This window comes from Bombina bombina, chromosome 3 (assembly GCF_027579735.1).
Source record: "Bombina bombina isolate aBomBom1 chromosome 3, aBomBom1.pri, whole genome shotgun sequence".
Lineage (NCBI taxonomy): Eukaryota > Metazoa > Chordata > Amphibia > Anura > Bombinatoridae > Bombina > Bombina bombina.
The window spans coordinates 69,755,318-69,781,843 of record NC_069501.1 but is presented as its reverse complement, the minus strand read 5'-3'; the positions used below and the strand labels follow the sequence as shown (position 1 = coordinate 69,781,843).

Genomic DNA, 26,526 nt, shown 5'->3' with positions numbered 1-26,526 from the left:
GAAAGCATGAAGGGGCGGCCCCTAATCCGGGACTGGATCTAGTAGGGGGAAGACTTTCTTTCTTTGCTCAGGCTTGGGCAAGAGATGTTCCGGACCCCTGGGTGCTGGAAATCGTGACCCACGGGTATCAACTGGAATTCAAGGATTTTCTTCCAAGAGGGAGATTTCATCTTTCACGATTATCTGTAGACCAGATAAAAAGAGAGGCGTTCTTACGCTGTGTAAAAGACCTCTCTACCATGGGAGTAATTTGTCCCGTTCCAAAAACAGGGACAGGGGTTTTACTCAAATCTTTTTGTGGTTCCCAAAAAAGAGCTAACTTTCAGACCCATTTTAGATCTCAAGTGTCTTAACAAGTTTCTCAGAGTCCCATCGTTCAAGATGGAGACTATACGAACTATCTTACCAATGATCCAGGAGGGTCAATATATGACTACCGTGTGGACTTGAAGGATGCTTACCTTCATATTCCTATCCACAAGGATCATCATCAGTTTCTAAGATTTGCCTTCCTGGACAAACATTATCAGTTTGTGGCTCTTCCCTTCGGGTTAGCCACAGCACCCAGAATCTTCACAAAGGTTCTAGGGTCTCTTCTAGCGGTTCTCAGACCGCGGGGCATAACAGTTGCGCCTTATCTGGACGATATTCTGATTCAGGCGTCAACTTATCAATTGACAAAATCTCACACGGACATAGTATTGTCTTTCCTGAGAACTCACGGTTGGAAAGTGAACATAGAAAAGAGTTCATTAGTTCCACGGACAAGGGTTCCCTTCTTGGGGACTCTTATAGACTTGGTAGACATGAAAATATTTCTGACAGAGGTCAGAAAAACAAAGATTCTGAATACTTGCCGAGCACTTCAGTCCATTCATCGGCCTTCAGTGGCTCAGTGCATGGAGGTCATTGGATTAATGGTAGCAGCAATGGGTATCATTCAGTTTGCCCGCTTTCATCTCAGACCACTGCAGCTGTGCATGCTCGGACAGTGGAATGGGGACTATGCAAATTTATCTCCTCGGATAAATCTGGATCAAGATACCAGAGACGACTCTTTGGTGGTTGTCGCCGGATCATCTGTCCCAGTGGACATGTTTCCGCAGACCCTCGTGGGTGATAGTGACAACGGACGCCAGTCTTCTGGGCTGGGGTGCAGTCTGGAATTCCCTGAAGGCTCAGGGTGTTTGGACTGGAGTCTCTACTTCCAATCAATATCCTGGAACTGAGAGCAATATTCTATGCGCTTCAGGCATGGCCTCAGTTGGCTTTGGCCAAATTCATCAGATTACAGTCTGACAACATCACGACTGTGGCCTATATCAATCATCAGAAGGGAACAAGGAGTTCCTTAACGATGATAGAAGTATCCAAGATAATCCGATGGGCGGAGGCCCACTCTTGTTATCTGTCGGCAATCTACATCCCAGGAGTAGAAAACTGGGAAGCAGATTTTCTAAGTTGGCAGACTTTTTTCATCTGGGGGATTGGGAACTCCATCCGGAGGTGTTTGCTTCATTGATTTGCCAATGGGGCAGACCAGAACTGGATTTGATGGCATCTCGTCAGAATGCCAAACTTCCACGTTATGGACCCAGGTTGAGGGATCCACAGGCCGAACTGATAGATGCCCTGGCAGTGCCTTGGTCGTTCAGCCTAGCTTATGTGTTTCCACCGTTTCCTCTCCTTCCATGCGTGATTGCTCGAATCAAACAGGAGAGAGCTTCAGTAATCCTGATAACGCCTTCGTATGCGGATCTAGTGGACATGTCCTCTCTACCACCGTGGAAACTTCCTTTGAGACAGGACCTTCTCATTCAAGGTCCGTTCCAACATCCAAATCTAATTTCTCTGCAGCTGACTGCTTGGAGATTGAACGCTTGATTCTATCTAAGCGAGGATTCTCTGATTCGGTCATTGATACTTTGATACAGGCTTGAAAGCCTGTCACTAGAAAAATCTATCATAAGATATGGTGTAAATATCTTTATTGGTGTGAATCCAAGTGTTACTCATGGAGTAAAATTAGGATTCCCAGGATTCTGTCTTTTCTCCAAGAAAGATTGGAGAAAGGGTTATCAGCAAGTTCCTTAAAGGGACAAATTTCTGCTTTGTCAATTTTGCTTCACAAACGTTTGGCAGATGCGCCAGATGTTCAGTCTTTTTGTCAGGCTCTAACTAGAATTAAGCCTGTATTTAGACCAATTACTCCTCCCTGGAGTTTGAATTTAGTTAGAGTTCTTCAAGGGGTTCCGTTTGAACCCATGCATTCCATAGATACTAAAATGTTATCTTGGAAAGTTCTGTTTTTAGTTGCTATTTCTTTGGCTCAAAGAGTTTCTGAGCTTTCACCGTTACAATGTGATTCGCCTTATCTTATATTTCATTCTGATAAGGTCGTTTTACGTACCAAACCTGGATTTCTTCCTAAGGTTGTTTCAAATAAGAATATTAATCAGGAAATTGTTGTTCCTTCTTTGTGTACTAATCCTTCTAAGAAGGAGCGTCTGTTACATAACCTGGACGTGGTCCGTGCCTTGAAGTTTTACTTGCAGGCGACTAAGGATTTTCGTCAATCATCTTCATTATTCATTGTTTATTCTGGAAAGCGTAGGGGTCAGAAAGCTACGGCTACCTCTTTCTTTTTGGCTGAGGAGTATCATCCGCCTGGCATATGAGACTGCTGGACAGCAGCCTCCTGAAAGAATTACGGCTCATTCTACTAGGGCTGTGGCTTCCACATGGGCCTTTAAAAACGATGCTTCTGTTGAACAGATTTGTAAGGCTGCGACTTGGTCGTCCCTTCATACTTTTTCCAAATTTTACAAATTTGATACTTTTGCTTCTTCTGAGGCTGTTTTTGGGAGAAAATTTCTTCAAGCAGTGGTGCCTTCCGTTTAGGTCTCTGTCTTGTCTCTCCCTGTTTCATCCGTGTCCTATAGCTTTGATATTGGTATCCCACAAGTAAGGATTAAATCCGTGGACTCATCATATCTTTGTAAAAGAAAAGTAAGTTTATGCTTACCTGATAAATTAATTTCTTTTACGATATGACGAGTCCACGGCCCACCCTGTTCTTTTAAGACAGATTTATTTTATTTTTCTAAACTTCAGTCACCTCTGCACCTTTAGCTTTTCCTTTCTCTTCCTAAACCTTCGGTCGAATGACTGGGGGTGGAGGGGAAGGGAGGAGCTATATATACAGCTCTGCTGTGGTTTTCTTTGCCACTTCCTGTTAGCAGGAGGATAATATCCCACAAGTAAGGATGAAATCCGTGGACTCGTCATATCGTAAAAGAAATTAATTTATCATGTAAGCATAAATTTACTTTTTGTGCGTTTCAGTATTTACCATAACGCAAATGATAACCAGACCTATCTCTTGTTAACTTGTCACTCAGTGCTTATCCAGAATCTCACTGTGGATATCCTTAAATTTCCAAAACTGATGTTTTTATCTATCAACCTTTTATCTACTGTAACAACCCCTCAAAAGCAGTTACTTTTATCAACCATGTTCTCTTACACCCCTTATATCTGCTTCCTTTGGGTTATTTGTGATTGAGATTTTTAATTTGCTCTAATTCCTTCTGCTTCTGTCTTGAAAATTATAGTTCCTCATCTAACACACAGCTAAGGTTCTACCTTGCTTAATTTTCTGCCTTGACTCCAGCAACTTCATATTCATAAAGGGATATTAAACCGTATGAGATTGTAATATAAAATCTTTGCGTAGTTTAAAAAAATTGCAATATACTTTTATTTCGTCTCCTTTTCCTGTAATTTAACTCTGAAAATTGGTTTTCAAAATTCCACTGAGTTTCTGTAAATGTAATGTCCCACCCTGTTTGGAACTTAAGTTGCCCCCTTATCTGTTTCCCCTGCTGAAGACAATTAGGGACAGATATAAAACAGGCAATACGAGACAGTCCAAAAATAGTTTCCACAATTAATATAATTGTAATATAGCATTTACATATTACTCTAAGGCTAGTCTTTGATTTGAATATCATGTCTAGCATGTACTAACTGTTTAATATCAATTTTAAATCTTGTAAAATACTAACAATGCACACTTTTACATCTCTGCCCAAAGTCTCTTTCTCTCATCAAATTACCATCATGTTCACTTATTCAAGACTTTGGTAAAACTGCACCTAGTCTGTGGGATTCTTTGCCTTGCTCTGGATACTTGCTTCAAACATTGTTTCATGCTTTACTTAAAGGGACAGTCTAGGCCAAAATAAACTTTCATGATTCAGATAGAGCATGTAATTTTAAACAATTTTCCAATTTACTTTTATCACCAATTTTGCTTTGTTCTCTTGTAAGTCTTAGTTGAAAGCTTAACCTAGGAGGTTCATATACTAATTTCTTAGACCTTGAAGCCCACCTCTTTCAGATTGCATTTTAACAGTTTTTCACCACTAGAGGGTGTGCACGTATTTCATATAGATAACTTCTCGTGCGCGAGCACAGTGTTATCTGGGAGGAGGCACTGATTGGCTAGACTGCAAGTCTGTCAAAAGATTTTAAAAAAGGGGCAGTATGCAGAGGCTTAGATACAAGATAATCACAGAGGTTAAAAGTATATTATTATAAATGTGTTAGTTATGCAAAACTGGGAAATGGGTAATAAAGGGATTATCTATCTTTTAAAACCATAACAATTCTGGTGTAGACTGTCCCTTTAAAGACACAGGGTTGCTTATATCTTGCCTCACAATCTTTTAACTATTCACCATGTGCATTCTTAAATATATTCACAAGCACACCTGTCTTGTAGATCTTGCCATGTAAAGGTTAGAGAAGATGGTAACCCTGATAGGGCAGTTGTCTTTCTTACTTTGTAATCGTGTTCTTAAAGGGATATTCCAGCCAAAATTGGAAACCACATGGATGCATTTCGGTATTGAACAGAAGCAATTTTGTAATATACATGCATTAGCAAAAATGCTTCTAATAAAAGTTATAGCTGTTTCAAAAGTGTATTTAAGTATGCACCGTGCACCAGCATTTTAAACACAGCACTTGCTCAGAGAGGTACCTAAGGTGCTTGTACCATCTAATGACTCAATTTATTAATTGCTGACATGATACAAGCCCCAGTGATGATCTGAGCAGCTGCAGTATTTAAAATGTGTGCACAGTGATAATATCTAGCTATGCTTCACATTCACGTGAAGAGAAAAATGTTAACACTAAAGCAGTGATAACTTTTACTAGAAACATTTTTGCTAATCCATGTATATTGCAAATATGTTTCTATTCAAAGATGTCATTAATCTATGTGCATTTATATTTTGACTGGAATGTGCCTTTAATGTCATAGCACTGCAGAATGTTTTAGAACTGATGTCGTAAAAAACATATCAAGACTTAAAGGGACAGTATACACTCATTTCTTTAATGTAATTAGCAAGAGTCCATGAGCTAGTGACGTATGGGATATACATTCCTACCAGAAGGGGCAAAGTTTCCCAAAACTTAAAATGCCTATAAATACACCCCTCACCACACCCACAATTCAGTTTTACAAACTTTGCCTCCCATGGAGGTGGTGAAGTAAGTTTGTGCTAGATTCTACGTTGATATGCTCTTTGCAGCAGGCTGGAGCCCGGTTTTCCTCTCAGTGTGCAGTGAATGTCAGAGGGATGTGAAGAGTATTGCCTATTTTAATTCAATGATCTCCTTCTACAGGGTCTATTTCATAGGTTCTCTGTTATCGGTCGTAGAGATTCATCTCTTACCTCCCTTTTCAGATCGACGATATACTCTTATATATACCATTACCTCTACTGATTCTCGTTTCAGTACTGGTTTGGCTTTCTACTACATGTAGAAGAGTGTCCGGGGGTAAGTAAGTCTTATTTTGTGACACTCTAAGCTATGGTTGGGCACTTTTGTATAAAAGTTCTAAATATATGTGTTTAAACATTTATTTGCCTTGATTCAGGATATTCACCGTTCCTTATTTCATACGGTCAGTTTCATATTTGGGATAATGCATATGAATAAATAAATTTTTTCTTACCTTAAAATTTGACTTTTTTTCCTGTGGGCTGTTAGGCTCGCGGGGGCTGAAAATGCTTCATTTTATTGCGTCATTCTTGGCGCAGACTTTCTTGGCGCAAAAATTTTGTCATTTCCGGCGTCATACGTGTCGCCGGAAGTTGCGTCATTTTTTTGACGTTTTTGCGCCAAAAATGTTGGCGTTACCGGATGTGGCGTCATTTTTGGCGCCAAAAGCATTTAGGTGCCAAATAATTTGAGCGTCATTGTTGTCTCCACAATATTTAAGTCTTATTACTTATTGCTTCTGGTTTGCTAGAGGCTTATTCATTGGCATTTTTTCCCATTCCTGAAACTGTCATTTAAGGAATTTGACCAATTTTGCTTTATATGTTGTTTTTTCTATTACATATTGCAAGATGTCTCAGGTTGACCCTGAATCAGCCACTTCTGGAAAATCACTGTCTGATGCTGGATCTACCAAAGTTAAGTGTATTTGTTGTAAGCTTGTGGTAACTGTTTCTCCGGCTGTTGTTTGTGATGAATGTCATGACAAACTTGTTAATGCAGAAAATATTTCCTTTAGTAATGTTCCATTACCTGTTGCTGTTCCATCAACATCTAATATTCAGGGTGTTCCTGTTAACATAAGAGATTTTGTTTCTAAATCTATTAAGAAGGCTATGTCTGTTATTCCTCCTTCCAGTAATCGTAAAAGGTCTTTTAAAGCTTCTCATGTTTCAGATGACTTTTTAAACGAACATCATTCTGATTCTGTTTCTGATACTGATTTTTCTGGTTCAGAGGATTCTGTTTCAGAAATTGATACTGATAAATCTTCTTATTTATTTAAAATGGAATTTATTCGTTCTTTACTTAAAGAAGTCTTAATTGCATTAGAAATAGAGGATTCTGGTCCTCTTGTTACTAAATCTAAACGTTTGAATACGTTTTTTAAATCTCCTGCGGTTATTCCGGGGGTTTTTCCCGTCCCTGATGCTATTTCTGAACTAATCTCCAGGGAATGGAATAATCTGGGTAATTCATTTACTCCTTTTAAACGGTTTAAACAATTATATCCTGTGCCATCTGACCGATTAGAGTTTTGGGACAAAATCCCTAAAGTTGATGGGGCTGTCTCTACTCTTGCTAAACGTACTACTATTCCTACGGCAGATAGTACTTCCTTTAAGGATCCTTTAGATAGGAAAATTTAATCCTTTCTAAGAAAAGCTTACTTATGTTCAGGTAATCTTCTTAGACCTGCTATATCTTTGGCAGATGTGGCTGCAGCTTCAACTTTCTGGTTAGAAGCATTAGCACAACAAGTAACAGATCATAATACTCATAGCATTGTTAATCTTCTTCAACATGCTAATAACTTTATTTGTGATGCCATCTTTGATATCATTAGGGTTGATGTCAGGTATATGTCTTTAGCTATTTTAGCTAGAAGAGCTTTATGGCTTAAAACTTGGAATGCTGATATGTCTTCTAAGTCAACTTTGCTTTCCCTTTCTTTCCAAGGTAATAAATTGTTTGGTTCACAGTTGGATTCTATTATTTCAACTGTTACTGGAGGGAAAGGAAATTTTTTACCCCAGGATAAAAAATCTAAAGGTAAATTTAGGTCTGCTAATCGTTTTCGTTACTTTCGTCACAATAACGAACAAAAGCCTGATCCTTCCCCTACAGGAACGGTATCAGTTTGGAAACCATCTCCAGTCTGGAATAAATCCAAGCCCTTTAGAAAGCCAAAGCCAGCTCCCAAGTCCACATGAAGGTGCGGCCCTCATTCCAGCACAGCTGGTAGGGGGCAGATTACGTTTTTTCAAAGAAATTTGGATCAATTTGATTCACAATCTTTGGATTCAGAACATTGTTTCACAAGGATACAGAATAGGCTTCAAGATAAGGCCTCCTGCAAGAAGATTTTTTCTTTCCCGTGTCCCAATAAATCCAGTGAAGGCTCAATCATTTCTGAAATGTGTTTCAGATCTAGAGTTGGCTGGAGTAATTGTGCCAGTTTCAGTTCTGGAACAGGGGCTGGGGTTTCACTCAAATCTCTTCATTGTACCAAAGAAGGAGAATTCCTTCAGACCAGTTCTGGATTTAAAAATATTGAATCGTTATGTAAGGATACCAACATTCAAAATGGTAACTATAAGGACTATTCTGCCTTTTGTTCAGCAAGGGAATTATATGTCCACAATAGATTTACAAGATGCATATCTGCATATTCCGATTCATCCAGATCACTATCAGTTTCTGAGATTCTCTTTCCTAGACAAGCATTACCAGTTTGTGGCTCTGCCGTTTGGCCTAGCAACAGCTCCAATGATTTTTACAAAGGTTCTCGGTGCCCTTCTATCTGTAATCAGAGAACAGGGTATTGTGGTATTTCCTTATTTGGGCGATATCTTGGTACTTGCTCAGTCTTCACTTTTAGTAGAATCTCATACGAATCAACTTGTATCGTTTCTTCGAGAACATGGTTGGAGGATCAATTTACCAAAGAGTTCGTTGACTCCTCAGACAAGGGTAACCTTTTTAGGTTTCCAGATAGATTCAGTGTCCATGACTCTGTCGCTAACAGACAAAAGACGTCTGAAATTGGTTTCAGCTTGTCGAAACCTTCAGTCTCAATCATTCCCTTCGGTAGCCTTATGCATGGAAATTCTAGGTCTTATGACTGCTGCATCGGACGCGATCCCCTTTCCTCGTTTTCACATGCGACCTCTTCAGCTCTGTATGCTGAACCAGTGGTGCAGGGATTACACAAAGATATCTCAATTAATATCTTTAAAACCGATTGTACGACACTCTCTGACGTGGTGGACAGACCACCATCGTTTAGTTCAGGGGGCTTCTTTTGTTCTTCCGACCTGGACTGTGATCTCAACAGATGCAAGTCTGACAGGTTGGGGAGCTGTATGGGGGTCTCTGACAGCTCAAGGGGTTTGGGAATCTCAGGAGGCGAGATTACCAATCAACATTTTGGAACTCCGTGCAATTTTCAGAGCTCTTCAGTCATGGCCTCTTCTAAAGAGAGAGTCATTCATTTGTTTTCAGACGGACAATGTCACAACCGTGGCATATGTCAATCATCAAGGAGGGACTCACAGTCCTCTGGCTATGAAAGAAGTATCTTGAATACTTGTTTGGGCGGAATCCAGCTCCTGTCTAATTTTTGCGGTTCATATACCAGGTATAGACAATTGGGAAGCGGATTATCTCAGTCGCCAGACATTACATCCGGGCGAGTGGTCTCTTCATCCAGAAGTATTTCTTCAGATTGTTCAAATGTGGGGACTTCCAGAAATAGATCTGATGGCTTCTCATCTAAACAAGAAACTTCCCAGGTATCTGTCCAGATCCAGGGATCCTCAGGCGGAAGCAGTGGATGCATTGTCACTTCCTTGGAAGTATCATCCTGCCTACATCTTTCCGCCTCTAGTTCTTCTTCCAAGAGTGATTTCCAAGATTCTAAAGGAGCGTCCGTCTGTTCTGCTGGTGGCTCCAGCATGGCCTCACAGGTTTTGGTATGCGGATCTTGTCCGGATGGCTACTTGTCACCCGTGGACTCTTCCGTTAAGACCAGACCTTCTATCGCAAGGTCCTTTTTTCCATCAGGATCTCAAATTTTTAAATTTGAAGGTATGGAGATAGAACGCTTGATTCTCAGTCATAGAGGTTTCTCTGACTCTGTAATTAATACTATGTTACAGGCTCGTAAATCTGTATCTAGGAAGATATATTATCGAGTTTGGAAGACTTACATTTCTTGGTGTTCTTTTCATCATTTTTCCTGGCATTCTTTTAGAATTCCGAGAATTTTACAGTTTCTTCAGGATGGTTTGGATAAAGGTCTGTCTGCAAGTTCCTTGAAAGGACAAATCTCTGCTCTTTCTGTTCTTTTTCACAGAAAGATTGCTAATCTTCCTGATATTCATTGTTTTGTACAGGCTTTGGTTCGTATAAAACCTGTTATTAAGTCAATTTCTCCTCCTTGGAGTTTGAATTTGGTTCTAGGGGCTCTTCAAGCTCCTCCGTTTGAACCTATGCATTCGCTGGATATTAAATTACTTTCTTGGAAAGTTTTGTTTCTTTTTGCCATCTCTTCTGCTAGAAGAGTTTCTGATTTATCTGCTCTTTCTTGTCAGTCTCCTTTTCTGATTTTTCATCAGGATAAGGCGGTTTTGCGAACTTCATTTAAATTTTTACCTAAGGTTGTGAATTCTAACAACATTAGTAGAGAGATTGTAGTTCCTTCATTGTGTCCTAATCCTAAGAATTCTAAGGAAAGATCGTTGCATTCTTTGGATGTGGTTAGAGCTTTGAAATATGTTGAAGCTACTAAAGATTTCCGAAAGACTTCTAGTCTATTTGTTATCTTTTCTGGTTCTAGGAAAGGTCAGGAGGCTTCTGCCATTTCTTTGGCATCGTGGTTAAAGTCTTTGATTCATCATGCTTATGTTGAGTCGGGTAGAACTCCGCCTCAAAGGATTACAGCTCATTCAACTAGGTCAGTCTCTACTTCCTGGGCATTTAGGAATGAAGCTTCGGTTGATCAGATTTGCAAAGCAGCAACTTGGTCTTCTTTGCATACTTTTACTAAATTCTATCATTTTGATGTGTTTTCTTCCTCAGAAGCAGTCTTTGGTAGAAAAGTACTTCAGGCAGCTGTTTCAGTTTGATTCTTCTGCTTATATTTTCAGTTTTTTTCATTATAAGATTTAAACTTTGTTTTGGGTGTGGATTATTTTTCAGCGGAATTGGCTGTCTTTATTTTATCCCTCCCTCTCTAGTGACTCTTGCGTGGAAGATCCACATCTTGGGTATTCATTATCCCATACGTCACTAGCTCATGGACTCTTGCTAATTACATGAAAGAAAACATAATTTATGTAAGAACTTACCTGATAAATTCATTTCTTTCATATTAGCAAGAGTCCATGAGGCCCGCCCTTTTTGTGGTGGTTATGATTTTTTTATAAAGCACAATTATTCCAATTCCTTATTTTTTATGCTTTCGCACTTTTTTCTTATCACCCCACTTCTTGGCTATTCGTTAAACTGATTTGTGGGTGTGGTGAGGGATGTATTTATAGGCATTTTGAGGTTTGGGAAACTTTGCCCCTCCTGGTAGGAATGTATATCCCATACGTCACTAGCTCATGGACTCTTGCTAATATGAAAGAAATGAATTTATCAGGTAAGTTCTTAAATTATGTTTTTTCTTATAACTGCATGTAATAGACACTACTATAAAGAATAAGATGCACAGATACCGATATAAAAATCCAGTATAAAATGGTTTAAAAACGTACTTAGAAGCTTTCAGTTTAACTCTGTTGAAAAGGCAGTTGGAAAGCCCACTGCAAGTGGGAAATAAGACACTCCCCCCCCTCCCCCTTCTTTTGCATATGAAAAGACCCTTTACACAAACAGGAGCAAGCTGGAGAAGGTAGCTGACGGTATTCAAATAAAACTTCGGGGCTTGGTTAGGAGTCTGAAAATCAGAGCAATGTTATTTAAAAATAAGCAAAACTATACATTTAAAAAACAAAACAAAAAAAAAACCTTATGGGCTTTATAAATAGATCATCTACAAAACATTTATGCTATGAAAAAATGTGTATAATGGCCCTTTAAAGGGACATTATACACTAGATTTATTTGCATAAATGTTTTGTAGATGGTCCATTTATATAGCCTATACAGGTTTTTTTTTTTAAAGTATATTTTTGCTTTTTATTGTTTTACATAACATTGCACTGATTTTCAGACTCTTAACCAAGTATATTGATGTATATCTACTCCGCTTGCTCCTGTATGTGTAAATAGTCTTCTTATATGCAGGGGGAGGGGGGGTGTCTGCTATTTTTGCTATGCACCCACTTTTAGTGGGTGTTCCAGCTACCTTTTCATCAGAGCTAAACTGGGAGCTTCTAAGTAAGTTTTTAAATGGTTTTATACTGGATTTTTATATCGGCATTTGTGCATATTATTATTTATAGTAGTGTCTATTACATGCAGTAATGACTATTTGTGTATACTGTCCCTTTAAAGGGACAGTCTACACCAACATTGTTGTTTAACCCCTTAATGACAACTGACGTACCAGTTACGTCCTGCAAAAACTAGCAGTTAGTGACAATGGACGTACCTGGTACGTCAGTTGTCTAAGAGAGTGCTGGAAGCGATCGCAATCGCTTCCAGCAGCTCTCAGGGTATTGCAGTGATGCCTCGATATTGAGGCATCCTGCAATACCCTTTAAAAAGCATCCGATGCAGAGAGAGCCACTCTGTGGCCCTCTCTGCACCGGTAGCGATGGGGCCGTTCGTTGGTGGGTGGGAGCTTTCAAGGGAGGTGGGTGGGCGGCCCATCGCTACCCGGCATCCGGTTCCTTCAAGTGCATTGTGCACGCCGGATGCCGGGAGCGTGCGGGGGGCCTGCGCGCGCGTGTGCAGCAATCACTGCCACCAATGAATTTTGTTAAGAGGGAGGGGGGGCAGCAAACTTTATTTTTTTTAATAATAATAGGATCTGGTAGGGTTAGGGGGTGGGGGTACTGGGGGGGGCAGCTACACTACAGAAAAAATGAAAAAAAAAACATTTAAAAATAAAAAAAAACACCACTTTATTTTTTGGGGAAAACTGGGTACTGGCAGACAGCTGCCAGTACCCAAGATGGTGGCAAATAGGTAGGTGGGGAGGGTTAGAGAGGTGTTTGGGGGGGATCAGGGAGGTTGGGGGTTAAGGCAGGGGTCCATCACAGCTGAATAATTAAAAAAACAAACAAAACAAAAAAAACCACCTTTTATTTTAGTACTGGCAGACTTTCTGCCAGTACTTAAGATGGCGGGGACAATTGTGGGGTGGGGGAGGGAAGAGAGCTGTCTGGGAGGGATCAGGGGATGGGATGTGTCAGGTGGGAGGCTAATCTCTACACTAAAGCTAAAATTAACCCTGCAAGCTCTCTACAAGCTACCTAATTAACCCCGTCACTGCTGGGCTTAATACAAGTGTGGTGCGCAGCAGCATTTAGCGGCCTCCTAATTGCCAAAAAGCAACGCCAAAGCCATATATGTCTGCTATTTCTGAACAAAGGAGATCCCAGAGAAGCATTTACAACCATTTGTGCCATAATTGCACAAGCTGTTTGTAAATAATTTAAGTGAGAAACCTAAAATTGTGAAAAATGTCACTTTTTTTTTTTATTTGCTCGCATTTGGCGGTGAAATGGTGGCATGAAATATACCAAAATGGGCCTAGATCAATACTTTGGGTTGTCTACTACACTACACTAAAGCTAAAATTAACCCTTCAAGGTCCCTACAAGATCCCTAATTAACCCCTTCACTGCTGGGCATAATACACGTGTGGTGCGCAGCTGCATTTAGCGGCCTTCTAATTACCAAAAAGCAACGCCAAAGCCATATATGTCTGCTATTTCTGAACAAAGGGGATCCCAGAGAAGCATTTACAACCATTTGTGCCATAATTGCACAAACTGTTTGTAAATAATTTCAGTGAGAAACCTAAAGTTTGTGACAAAATTTGTGAAAAAGTGAACAATTTTTTTTATTTGCTCGCATTTGGCAGTGAAATGGTGGCATGAAATATACCAAAATGGGCATAAATCAATACTTTGGGTTGTCTTCTAAAAAAAAATATATACATGTCAAGGGATATTCAGGGATTCCGGACAGATATCAGTGTTCCAATGTAACTAGCGCTAATTTTGAAAAAAAGTGGTTTGGAAATGGCAAAGTTCTACTTGTACTTATTGCCCTATAACTTGCAAAAAAAGCAAAGAACATGTAACCATTGGGTATTTCTAAACTCAGGACAAAATTTAGAAACTATTTAGCATGGGTGTTTTTTGGTGGTTGTAGATGTGTAACAGATTTTGGAGGTCAAAGTTAGAAAAAGTGTGTTTTTTTTTTTTCCCATTTTTTTCCTCATATTTTATATATTTTTTATATTAAATTATAAGATGTGATGGAAAAAAATGGTATCTTTAGAAAGTCCATTTAATGGCGAGAAAAATGGTATATAATATGTGTGGGTACAGTAAATGAGTAAGAGGAAAATTACAGCTAAACACAAACACTGCAGAAATTTAAAAATAGCCATTGTCATTAAGGGTAAGAAAACTGAAAAATGGTCCGGTCATTAAGGGGTTAAAAATATAGATAACGCCTTTACTATCCATTCCCCAGCTTTACACAACCAACATAGTTCTATTAATATACTTCATAACATATAAACCTCTAAATAGCTGTCTGTCTAATCCACTAAAGACAGCCTCTTATCACATGCTTTTTTTTTTTTTTTTTTTTTTTTTTTAAGTTTTTCACAACAAGACAAGGCTATTCTGACACAACTATCAGGCTAACACATATTTGCTACTGCAAGGGTCCAGTCACCAATGTCCTGGCTATAGTTGTTTTCGGGCCCTGACATGCGTCTTTCATTCATATAACTGACAAGATTACAATAGATTTTACAGATTTGTTTACTTTTGAGAGTGTTACCCTTTGACGATCCTGCTAGCATTTTTTTGTTGAATTCTCCCTGCTGGTCATTATGTAAGTCTTTAGCATAGCAGTGAGTCACAACTTTGAATCCTCCTTCTGTACCATGTGAGAGAAAATTTTCTGCATTTAGATTAGTAAGCGACTCTCCTGTCGGTGGCTATACAGGGTTGTGTAATTTTCCAAAAGTCCAGAAACCTCTTCTATAGCTGATCATTTTGGCTGCACGATGGTTAAAGTCTTCTTTATCTGATTTTTCTGTCTCACTGCTAAGATGTGAAGAGCTGGTCGTTTGGTTCGCTAACAGGCTGGTTGCCAAGCTCACCATCCATTTTACAGCTAAATCTCAATTTGTATTGGACATTTGCTCGCTGTTTTGAGTGTGTTATCTAAAATGTGCTTCTCTGTCCTACAGATCCTTGTTTCTTTTGATGCTGTATATATGGGATTAGCAATAAATTGCAATGTTTACCTTGTTTTGCAATCGAGGCACATACTGTTGGGAAAAACTTTTATAGATATAGAGCAGCAACACCACCAATACCATAAGGCCCATATGTTCAGGAAGGTACACTCACCCTTTTAATAGAGAATTCAACCTGTGTGATCTAAAGCTGACAGGAATTGGAGAGTATCAAAGAAAAGGGAGAAATGATTTAGACTTTTCAGAAGCTTATACCTACTTTAATCTTGCAACCATATACTACACCCATTAATGAACATCCATATAATATTTTAGATATGAAGAAATTCCTGAAATTCAAATAGAGATTACATAAGATTTATCTCTTTTTCGTTGTATCCTTTAAACATAGAATTTGACGGTAGATAAGAACCAAAAAGGCCCATCAAGTCTACCCATATTACGTTACTTTTTCCTTAGGATAGCCTTATGCATGTCCCAGGCATTTTTAAATAACTTTACAGTCTTTGTGTTTACCACCTCAAATGGAAGTTCATTCTATTAATCCACCACCCTTTCTGCAGTCTTAAAACTGATCTCCTTTCAGGGAGAACATGCGGAAGCAAGCACAGGAACGTGCACGTTACCAGCACTAATTAAAACCTGGTTAAAAACATTATGGCAGATTCCATTGCCATATAGTGCTTGGCACATGCACACTCCTGAACCTATATATCCGCATTGTTATAGAAAGAAGCTACATTTTAACAAAGGATACAATGAAAAACAAATCTGATAGTAAAATTAGAAAGTTGTATAAGTTTTATCTGGACTTTTTATGTCCCTTTATTTTAAACAAATGTTTCTCGTTTTGCACTGTTGATATTTTGTTAAAGGGACATGAACCCCAGATAGTTCCTGATTCAGATAGAGAATATAATTTACTTCTATTATACAATACCAAGAGAACAAAACAAATCATGACAAATTTAAAATGACATGCTCGCTGCACCATGAAAGGAAAAAGAAAATGTTTTATGTCCCTTTAATTTACCAAAGGCAAAATTAGTACACACCATGCATAATACTTTACAACAGTTTAGGGGACTAATCCCCTTCCTTCAGTCATTGATATTTTGGATTATATGTAACTTGGTTTTTAGACCTAATATGTTGTGCATAATGTGTTTTTTTATTTATTTTTTTAATTTCTTTGTTTTTTTTTAAATCTCAACATATATTTTCTTTATCCTTTTGTTGCAGATGCAAGAATGAACAATCCGTCAGAAAACAGCAAATCATCGGAGAGTGGGGATGGAAACACAGGTAAGAAGAATGTGCTACCGTGTAGAACATGCCAAGTACTTAGTGGAAATGTCCATAAATTCAGGAGATGCAACATGAGTATGCGCTAAAGCACATGTTATTAAATAAGTGGAAACCCTGCACAGACCTCATCTCTCTCTTATGCCTACAGGCACACAAACAAATGGTCTGGACTTTCAGAAGCAGCCAATACCCGTTGGACCGGCCATTACATCAGCCCAAGCACAGGCCTTACTTGGACACCTCCATCAGGTAGTTCAGCAACATTCTGATGCATATCATTTCTTACGCCCTTTATTTACAAACCGAGATGGTCAGTTATCTTGCTTTATTTCCAATTTTAGTTTTGGGTTATTTTAATTTCCCACTTAAGAGGCTGATTTGTCAAGAGTGCTGATAATTTTGCTTGCCTTCATTTTGGATTTGTGTAGGTTGAGCTTTATTGGTTTGGTAAACATTATCTCCTGTGTTGCAAATAATCATCCTGAGTGGCTGATCAGAAGAGTGAAAATAACTTTTATATAGTGCAAAATCTCTCAAATTACGTATGAGAAAATATTGTCCTTGCATTGCTTGATTTCAGGGAGACTAGTATTTTTTCCTTTTTCTTTGCAGTACTAATTTAGGATTTAATTTAAGTCGGATTTTTTTCTAATTTTATTTTCGAAATAGGGCAAAATATAATGGCTGAAAGTCTTCCCACCTATGATCAAACATATAGGTCTAGCCTGGAAAGTATTAGTAGCAACGATAACACCAGGTGGTATACATCTGACAACCACACAGCATGCTAGACCGCCTCCATGATGAGCATGGTTTTACTAATGAAGGTTTATGCTGCAATAAGACTCAAACGTAATTTGTAATATCTCGTTTATTTATAAAGGTGAGAGCGTTTGCTATTTCTGTATTCAGTGCTAGGTCCATAATGATAATGTCATTGTTGATAAGTAAATGCAGTCTGTCAGTTGTATGGTTTTGATTGATTTTTATTTTTATACCCTAGCTTGTTTTGTAGTGTTTAGTCTAAATATTATGTTATTTCTCTTGTTAAGTGTAGTCAGTCCACGGGTCATCCATTACTTATGGGATTATATCTCTTCCCCAACAGGAAGTTGCAAGAGGATCACCCAAGCAGAGCTGCTATATAGCTCCTCCCCTCACATGTCATATCCAGTCATTCTCTTGCAACCTAACTAAAGATAGGTCGTTGTGAGAGGTCTGTGATGTTTTTAAACTTAGTTTATTTCTTCAATCAAAAGTTTGTTATTTTAAATGGCACCGGAGTGTGCTGTTTGTTCTCAGGCAGCATTAGAAGAAGAATCTGCCTGCGTTTTCTATGATCTTAGCAGACGTAACTAAGATCCACTGGCTGTTCTCACACATTCTGAGGGGTGAGGTAACTTCAGAAAAGGGGAATAGCATGCAGGGCCCCCCTGCAAACGAGGTATGTGCAGTAAATTATTTTTCTAAGGAATGGAATTGACTGAGAAAATACTGCTAATACCAATGTAATGTAAGTTCAGCCTTAAATGCAGTGGTAGCGACTGGTATTAGGCTGAGTGTACACTGAAGTATTTTTCTAGGGAATGGAATTTGACTCAGAAAATACTGTTAATACTGAAGTAATGTATGAGCCTTCACTGCAGTAAATGCGACTGGTAGCAGGCTTATTAATAACACTTCATAGCTTTTAAAATATATGTTCAAAACGTTTACTAGCATGTTAATCGTTTTTTGTGAGGTACTTGGTGATAAAACTTATTGGGGCATGATTTTTACCACATGGCTATCTTTGTTTTCTGCATAGAAACAGTTTACTGAGCTTCCCCACTGTTGTAATATGAGTGGGAGGGGCCTATTTTAGCGCTTTTTTGCGCAGTAAAATTTCAGTCACAATCTTCCTACTTCATCCTCCATGATCCAGGACGTCTCTAGAGAGCTCAGGGGTCTTCAAAATTCGTTTTGAGGGAGGTAATCAGTCACAGCAGACCTGTGACAGTGTGTTTGACTGTGATAAAAACGTTAATTATATAATTGTTATCCGTTTTTGGGTATTAAGGGGTTAATCATCCATTTGCAAGTGGGTGCAATGCTCTGCTAACTTAATTCATTTACTGTGAAAATTTGGTTGCTATAACTAATTTGGTTCATTGTTATTTCAACTGTGACAGTTTTTTTGTGCTTCTTAAAGGAGCAGTAGCGTTTTTTATATTGCTTGTAAATTTATTTGAAAGTATTTTCCAAGCTTGCTAGTCTCATTGCTAGTCTGTTTAAACATGTCTGACACAGATGAATCTCTTTGTTCACTATGTTTAAAGGCCAATGTGGAGCCCAATAGAAATTTGTGTACTAATTGCATTGATGTCACTTTAAATAAAAGTCAATCTTTACATGTAAAGAAATTATCACCAGACAACGAGGGGGAAGTTATGCCGACTAACTCTCCTCACGTGTCAGTACCTTCGCCTCCCGCCCTGGAGGTGCGTGATATTGTGGCGCCAACAGGGAGGCCCATACAAATCACTTTGCAAGACATAGCTACTGTTATGACAGAAGTATTATCTAAATTGCCAGAATTAAGAGGCACGCGCGATTGCTCTGGGTTAAGGACAGAGCGCGCTGATGATGGGAGAGCCATGTCCGATACTGCGTCACAATTTGCAGAACATGAGGACCGAGAGCTTCATTCTGTGGGTGACGGATCTGATCCAGGAGGACTGGATTCAGAGATTTCTAATTTTAAATTTAAGCTTGAGAACCTCCGCGTATTGCTAGGGGAGGTATTACCGGCTCTGAATGATTGTAACACGGTTGCAATTCCAGAGAAATTATGTAGGCTGGATAAATACTATGCGGTACCGGTGTGTACTGACGTTTTTCCTATACCCAAGAGGCTTACAGAAATTATTAGCAAGGAGTGGGATAGACCCGGTGTGCCTTTTTCCCCCCCTCCTATATTTAGGAAAATGTTTCCAATAGATGCCACTACACGGGACTTATGGCAGACGGTCCCTAAGGTGGAGGGAGCAGTTTCTACTTTGGCTAAGCGTACCACTATCCCGGTGGAGGATAGTTGTGCCTTTTTAGATCCAATGGATAAAAAATTAGAAGGTTACCTTAAGAAAATGTTTGTTCAACAAGGTTTTATCTTACAGCCCCTTGCATGCATTGCGCCTGTCACTGCTGCGGCGGCATTCTGGTTTGAGTCTCTGGAAGAGGCCATTCGCACAGCTCCATTGGATGAAATTATGAACAAGCTTAAAGCACTTAAGCTAGCTAACGCATTTGTTTCTGATGCCGTCGTACATTTAACCAAACTTACGGCTAAGAACTCCGGATTCGCCATCCAAGCGCGCAGAGCGCTGTGGCTTAAATCCTGGTCAGCTGATGTGACTTCTAAATCTAAATTGCTTAATATTCCTTTCAAAGGGCAGACCTTATTCGGGCCTGGCTTGAAAGAAATTATCGCTGACATTACGGGAGGTAAGGGCCATGCTCTGCCTCAGGACAGGGCCAAATCAAAGGCCAAACAGTCTAATTTTCATGCCTTTCGTTACCTCAAGGCAGGAGCAGCATCAACTTCCTCCGCTTCAAAACAGGAAGGAGCTGTTGCTCGTTACAGACAGGGCTGGAAAGCTAACCAGTCCTGGAACAAGGGCAAGCAGGCCAGAAAACCTGCTGCTGCCCCTAAGACAGCATGAAGAGAGGGCCCCCTATCCGGAAACGGATCTAGTGGGGGGCAGACTTTCTCTCTTTGCCCAGGCTTGGGCAAGAGATGTCCAGGATCCCTGGGCGTTGGAGATCATATCTCTGGGATATCTTCTGGACTTCAAAGCTTCTCCTCCACAAGGGAGATTTCATCTTTCAAGGTTATCAGCAAACCAAATAAAGAAAGATGCGTTTCTACGCTGTGTACAATACCTCTTACTAATGGGGGTGATCCACCCAGTTCCGCGGACGGAACACGGGCAAGGATTCTATTCAAATCTATTTGTGGTTCCCAAGAAAGAGGGAACCTTCAGACCAATCTTGGACTTAAAGATCCTAAACAAATTCCTAAGAGTTCCATCATTCAAAATGGAAACTATTCGAACCATCCTACCCATGATCCAAGAGGGTCAGTACATGACCACAGTGGACTTAAAGGATGCCTACCTTCACATACCGATTCACAAGGATCATTACCGGTACTTAAGATTTGCCTTCCTAGACAGGCATTACCAGTTTGTAGCTCTTCCCTTCGGGTTAGCTACGGCCCCAAGAATCTTTACAAAGGTTCTGGGCTCACTTCTGGCGGTACTAAGACCGCGAGGCATAGCGGTGGCTCCGTACCTAGACGACATTCTGATACAAGCGTCAAGTTTTCAAACTGCCAAGTCTCATACAGAGATAGTTCTGGCATTTCTGAGGTCGCATGGGTGGAAGGTGAACGTGGAAGAGAGTTCTCTATTGCCACTTACAAGGGTTCCCTTCCTAGGGACTCTTATAGATTGTGTAGAGATGAGAATTTACCTGACGGAGGCCAGGTTATCAAAACTTCTCAATGCTTGCCGTGCCCTTCATTCCATTCCACACCCGTCAGTAGCTCAGTGCATGGAGGTAATCGGCTTAATGGTAGCGGCAATGGACATAGTACCATTTGCGCGCCTGCATCTCAGACCGCTGCAATTGTGCATGCTAAGTCAGTGGAATGGGGATTACTCAGATTTGTCCCCTCTGCTAAATCTGGATCAAGAGACCAGAGATTCTCTTCTATGGTGGCTTTCTCGGCCCCATCTGTCCAAAGGGATGACCTTTCGCAGGCCAGATTGGACGATTGTAACAACAGACGCCAGCCTTCTAGGTTGGGGCGCAGTCTGGAATTCCCTGAAGGCTCAGGGATCATGGACTCAGGAGGAGAAACTCCTCCCAATAAATATTCTGGAGTTAAGAGCAATATTCAATGCTCTTCTAGCTTGGCCTCAGTTAGCAACTCTGAGGTTCATCAGATTTCAGTCGGACAACATCACGACTGTGGCTTACATCAACCATCAAGGGGGAACCAGGAGTTCCCTAGCAATGTTGGAAGTCTCAAAGATAATTCGCTGGGCAGAGTCTCACTCTTGCCACCTGTCAGCGATCTACATCCCAGGCGTGGAGAACTGGGAGGCGGACTTTTCATCCGGGGGAGTGGGAACTTCATCCGGAGGTCTTCGCTCAACTGATTCATCGTTGGGGCAAACCAGATCTGGATCTCATGGCGTCTCGCCAGAACGCCAAGCTTCCTTGTTACGGATCCAGGTCCAGGGACCCGGGAGCGGTGCTGATAGATGCTCTGACAGCACATTGGGTCTTCAACATGGCTTATGTGTTTCCACCATTTCCGATGCTTCCTCGATTGATTGCCAAGATCAAACAGGAGAGAGCATCAGTGATTCTGATAGCGCCTGCGTGGCCACGAAGGACCTGGTATGCAGACCTAGTGGACATGTCGTCCTGTCCACCATGGTCTCTGCCTCTGAGGCAGGACCTTCTAATTCAGGGTCCTTTCAACCATCCAAATCTAATTTCTCTGAGGCTGACTGCATGGAGATTGAACGCTTGATTTTATCAAAGCGTGGCTTCTCGGAGTCGGTTATTGATACCTTTAATACAGGCTAGGAAACCTGTTACCAGAAGAATTTACCATAAGATATGGCGTAAATATTTATATTGGTGCGAATCCAAGAGTTACTCATGGAGTAAGGTTAGGATTCATAGGATATTGTCTTTTCTACAAGAGGGTTTAGAAAAGGGCTTATCTGCTAGTTCGTTAAAGGGACAGATTTCTGCTCTGTCTATTCTTCTGCACAAACGTCTGGCAGAAGTTCCAGACGTTCAGGCTTTTTGTCAGGCTTTGGCTAGGATTAAGCCTGTGTTTAAGACTGTTGCTCCGCCGTGGAGCTTAAACTTAGTTCTTAACGTTCTGCAAGGCGTTCCATTTGAACCCCTTCATTCTGTTGATATTAAGCTGTTATCTTGGAAAGTTCTGTTTTTGATGGCTATTTCCTCGGCTCGAAGAGTCTCTGAGTTATCTGCCTTGCATTGTGATTCTCCTTATCTGATTTTTCATTCAGACAAGGTAGTTCTGCGTACTAAACCCGGGTTCCTACCTAAGGTAGTTTCTAACAGGAATATCAATCAAGAAATTGTTGTTCCATCATTGTGTCCTAACCCTTCTTCAAAGAAGGAACGACTTTTGCATAATCTGGACGTAGTCTGTGCCCTGAAGTTCTATTTGCAGGCAACTAAAGATTGTCGTCAAACTTCTTCCCTGTTTGTCGTTTACTCTGGACAGAGGAGAGGTCAAAAGGCTTCGGCTACCTCTCTCTCTTTTTGGCTTCGTAGCATAATACGTTTAGCCTATGAGACTGATGGACAGCAGCCTCCTGAAAGAATTACAGCTCATTCCTCTAGAGCTGTGGCTTCCACCTGGGCCTTTTAAGAATGAGGCCTCTGTTGAACAGATTTGCAAGGCTGCAACTTGGTCTTCACTTCATACTTTTTCCAAATTTTACAAATTTGACACGTTTGCTTCTTCGGAGGCTGTTTTTGGGAGAAAGGTTCTACAGGCAGTGGTTCCTTCCGTTTAAAGTTCCTGCCTTGTCCCTCCCATCATCCGTGTACTTTTAGCTTTGGTATTGGTATCCCATAAGTAATGGATGACCCGTGGACTGACTACACTTAACAAGAGAAAACATAATTTATGCTTACCTGATACATTTATTTCTCTTGTAGTGTAGTCAGTCCACGGCCCGCCCTGTCTTTTACGGCAGTTCTAAATTTTTAATTAAACTCCAGTTACCACTGCACCCTACGGTTTCTCCTTTCTCGTCTTGTTTCGGACGAATGACTGGATATGACATGTGAGGGGAGGAGCTATATAGCAGCTCTGCTTGGGTGATCCTCTTGCAACTTCCTGTTGGGGAAGAGATATAATCCCATAAGTAATGGATGACCCGTGGACTGACTACACTACAAGAGAAATAAATTTATCAGGTAAGCATAAATTTTTTTTCATGCAGAGTTACTCTATGGCTTTTGAAATTGATACTGCTGCCGATACCTTTTGTCTCCAATGCACACATTTTTTACTTATACACCAGTGATTGACTTATGCAATATCATTTTCTTAGCTATTACCTGAAAGCTATCAAGTTCCCTTTTTTGTGGCTGTTTTTCTAAAAATCTACAATATAAGTGTGATTATTGAACATACCAAGATATGTGTATAGAATAGTTCTAAAAATCTAATTATAGAAAATGTAATACAAATATTTCCTACAGGATGAAAGCTAGTTTGTTTTTGTATTTTTTTTTTTATTATTTAAAATCTAGGGTGTAAATGAATGCATCTTTTTATAGGTCCAGCTCGCTGGAACAAGTTTACATGCTGCTGCACAGTCCTTAAATGTACAGGTAAGAGTGTTTAAAACATGCTTCCTTCCACTGTCAATGTGTTCCTAGCTGCATGTGTAATCTTGTCATAAATATGTAGTGAATTCCCCTGTTATTTCTTGGTTTCTTATTGTTGTCATTGGCCTTAACAGGAAATTAATACTATGCTAATAATATACAGGTAAATGCAGTAGATTTGCTTAATCCACAAATGCAGGATAACGAGACAATGCTTATAGCACTTGGTCAGAACTACATGTGAGTAGCAGATTTTTATTTTTTTTCTCCCTGACAGATCTGTTATGTCTCTTTCACTCCTCCTGTATCATGTCACAGCCATCAGCCAATCGCAAATGCATAAACCTATTCTAGGAATTCTTGCACATGCTTAGTAGGAGCTGGTGACTCAGTGTAAATATGCACTTTGGAAAGTTGATTAAAACTGCATGCTCTATCTGAATAAGTTTAATTACCATCTTAATGGGAGGAGAGTCCACTGCTTCATTCATTACTTGTGGGAATTAAGAACCTGGCCACCAGGAGGCGGCAAAGAAACCACAGCCAAAGGCTTAAATACCTCCCCACTCCCCTTATCCCCCAGTCATTCTTTGCCTTTCATCACAGGAGGTTAGCAGAAAAGTGTCGAAAGATTCAGATGTCAGGAGCGATGGTACTAACCTGTCACACTTGAAAGGCCATGTTCCTGTTCTACGGCATAGATTCTGCTAAGATTGTTTCATTTTTTTATACATGTATGATAACACTAGAAGACAGGGTCACAGTGTGACTCCTTTTATCTGTATAGAATCAAGGGTTAATATATCCTGTGGGGGATTATTGAACAGGGGGGGGGGATAATAATCTTATGTGTTTATTTGATTTTATGCTGCTTTTATGTGTAAGATGTTATGGGTTCATAGGCTGTTATGGAACATACAGGTTTCACTTTGAGAGCCACGCAGCTTACAAACCTGGCGCTTTTTTTCTTATAGCAGGGATGGTCCGGCATTGTGCACCATATGATTCTTCCCTCTTTCCCGTAGCATTGCAGTTTCCCATAGCATTGCTGATCCTCCATCTGGAGAGGGCCATTTTTTCACCAGACGTTACTGCGCAGCTCAGACGGCGGTGTCTGCGTCCTTTAATGCTTTACCTCGCCCTGCTAATCGCAAGCGAAAGGTTACATATTACGCTCCTTCCCAGAGTACATCAGATAATTTTTTGGATTTAACTGATAGGGTTATCAGAAAATGAAAGTGTAAGAACAAAAGAAAGAGATCTAAAAGGGAATATGGTCAGTGGTTTCTTCCCATGTTACAGCTGTAAAGCATGTGAACACAGCAAAAAAGTGAAAACATTCACCTCTACCAGCAACGGTAAGAAATACACAATAAAAGACACTATCAGGTGCAGAGACAAAGGGAATACTGTATGTTCTGCAGTGTTCTTGCAAATTACAATATTTAGGGGAAACTACAAGACCATATAGAGACAGAATCAGAGAGCACTTGAACAATATTAAAAATGGAAAACTAGACAAGTTTATATGATCATTTCAGAACAGTACACAATAACAGCACAAATAACATAACTTGCTGGTCTTTTAAAAAAATAAAAAAGAATTGGAGAGGCGGAGAGTACAAAAAATTAATTCTCAGAAAGGAAGCAGAAATGATCCATGAATTAGGAACATTGTACCCTTCAGGGTTAAATTCTGAATTTGACCTAACCCCTTTCATTTTAGATTAACGAGAATTCAGTAGATCTATTGCTATTCAAATTAAATGCTAAATAAAGTCAAACACATACCTCTTAGAGGTAACTCTATATTAATTCAAATCTTTCACTTTAGAGCAATATACCCTAGCATAGTAACTGCTGCTATATAATCTGGATGTTAACAAAAGTTATCTATATTATTTTTATTGTATATATTTTCTGCTGCCAAAGATCATTTATGGATGATAAATAGCATTGTTTGCTTATTATAAGTTGAGATCTAATCCTTCATGATGGTAAATTAGTATATAAGCTTATTATTTTCAAATATGCAATAGTGCTACACCAGATGAACACCATGTATAATAAAACGATTAACTCAGTCAACAGCACACTGGTTAATATAAATCTGTGAACTATCCAGAGATACCCAGTATACATTTAACACTGTGGAATATGTCCATAGAAAAGGAATATAATCCCCCACAATACAGAATTTAATACACATCTAATGAAATTGTGAAGAACGTCTATAGAGAAACAGGATAATCCACCTTAAACAAGAAAATCCACCTTAATTCAAATGATTGGGAGGAATGAACCAATGAGAGCATAGAGGAGGAGGTATTTAAGGCATCGCAAACACTAAACATATATCTTGATAAAGCCTGCTAGCCAGGCGAAATGCGTTGATTGGTGCCAGTGTTTTGTGATATCAGCCCGGATAATACTACGTGGCTTTACTCTGCGCAGAGTTGAATATATGTGCCAATACCCTGAAAAGAAGCTACTTGTACTTTCCCATCTGGAAGGACCACAATTGGTCAGCCGAATACACGTGACGCGGAAGCAGCAACTAACAGGGATCATCAAAACTTCCCACTGTAAAGCACAGGAGACGCGGTGTTGTCCAAGGAAGTAAAAAACAGCACCCGAGGTGAGAAATTTTCTTGAACTTTTGGATATATTATATTCATACACTACCCTTCACCTGCAATAAGTAGGAGTCCAGGACAATAGAACATCGTTCCGGATCTGTATTGAAGGGAGTTACGTGGTGTTTTTGAATTAAGCAACATTTACTATTGCAAACAGGATTGAAC

The 26,526-nt window shown here is 39.8% G+C and overlaps 1 protein-coding gene across 2 annotated transcripts in view; it reads left to right on the top strand.

Moving 5' to 3' along the window:
* Nucleotides 1–23,793, top strand: part of LOC128652881 (POU domain, class 2, transcription factor 1) — a 269,120-nt gene extending 245,327 nt beyond the window's left edge. For both annotated transcript variants that reach the window (XR_008401311.1, XM_053705862.1), the window contains 3 exons: nt 16,223–16,285; nt 16,437–16,537; nt 23,672–23,793. Coding sequence is in view for 1 of the 2 variants with exons in the window: in XM_053705862.1 (XP_053561837.1) it covers nt 16,231–16,285; nt 16,437–16,537; nt 23,672–23,773 (258 nt within the window). In the remaining variant the exon portion in view is untranslated. The remainder of the gene's footprint in view (nt 1–16,222; nt 16,286–16,436; nt 16,538–23,671) is intronic.
* Nucleotides 23,794–26,526: the final 2,733 nt, after the last annotated feature.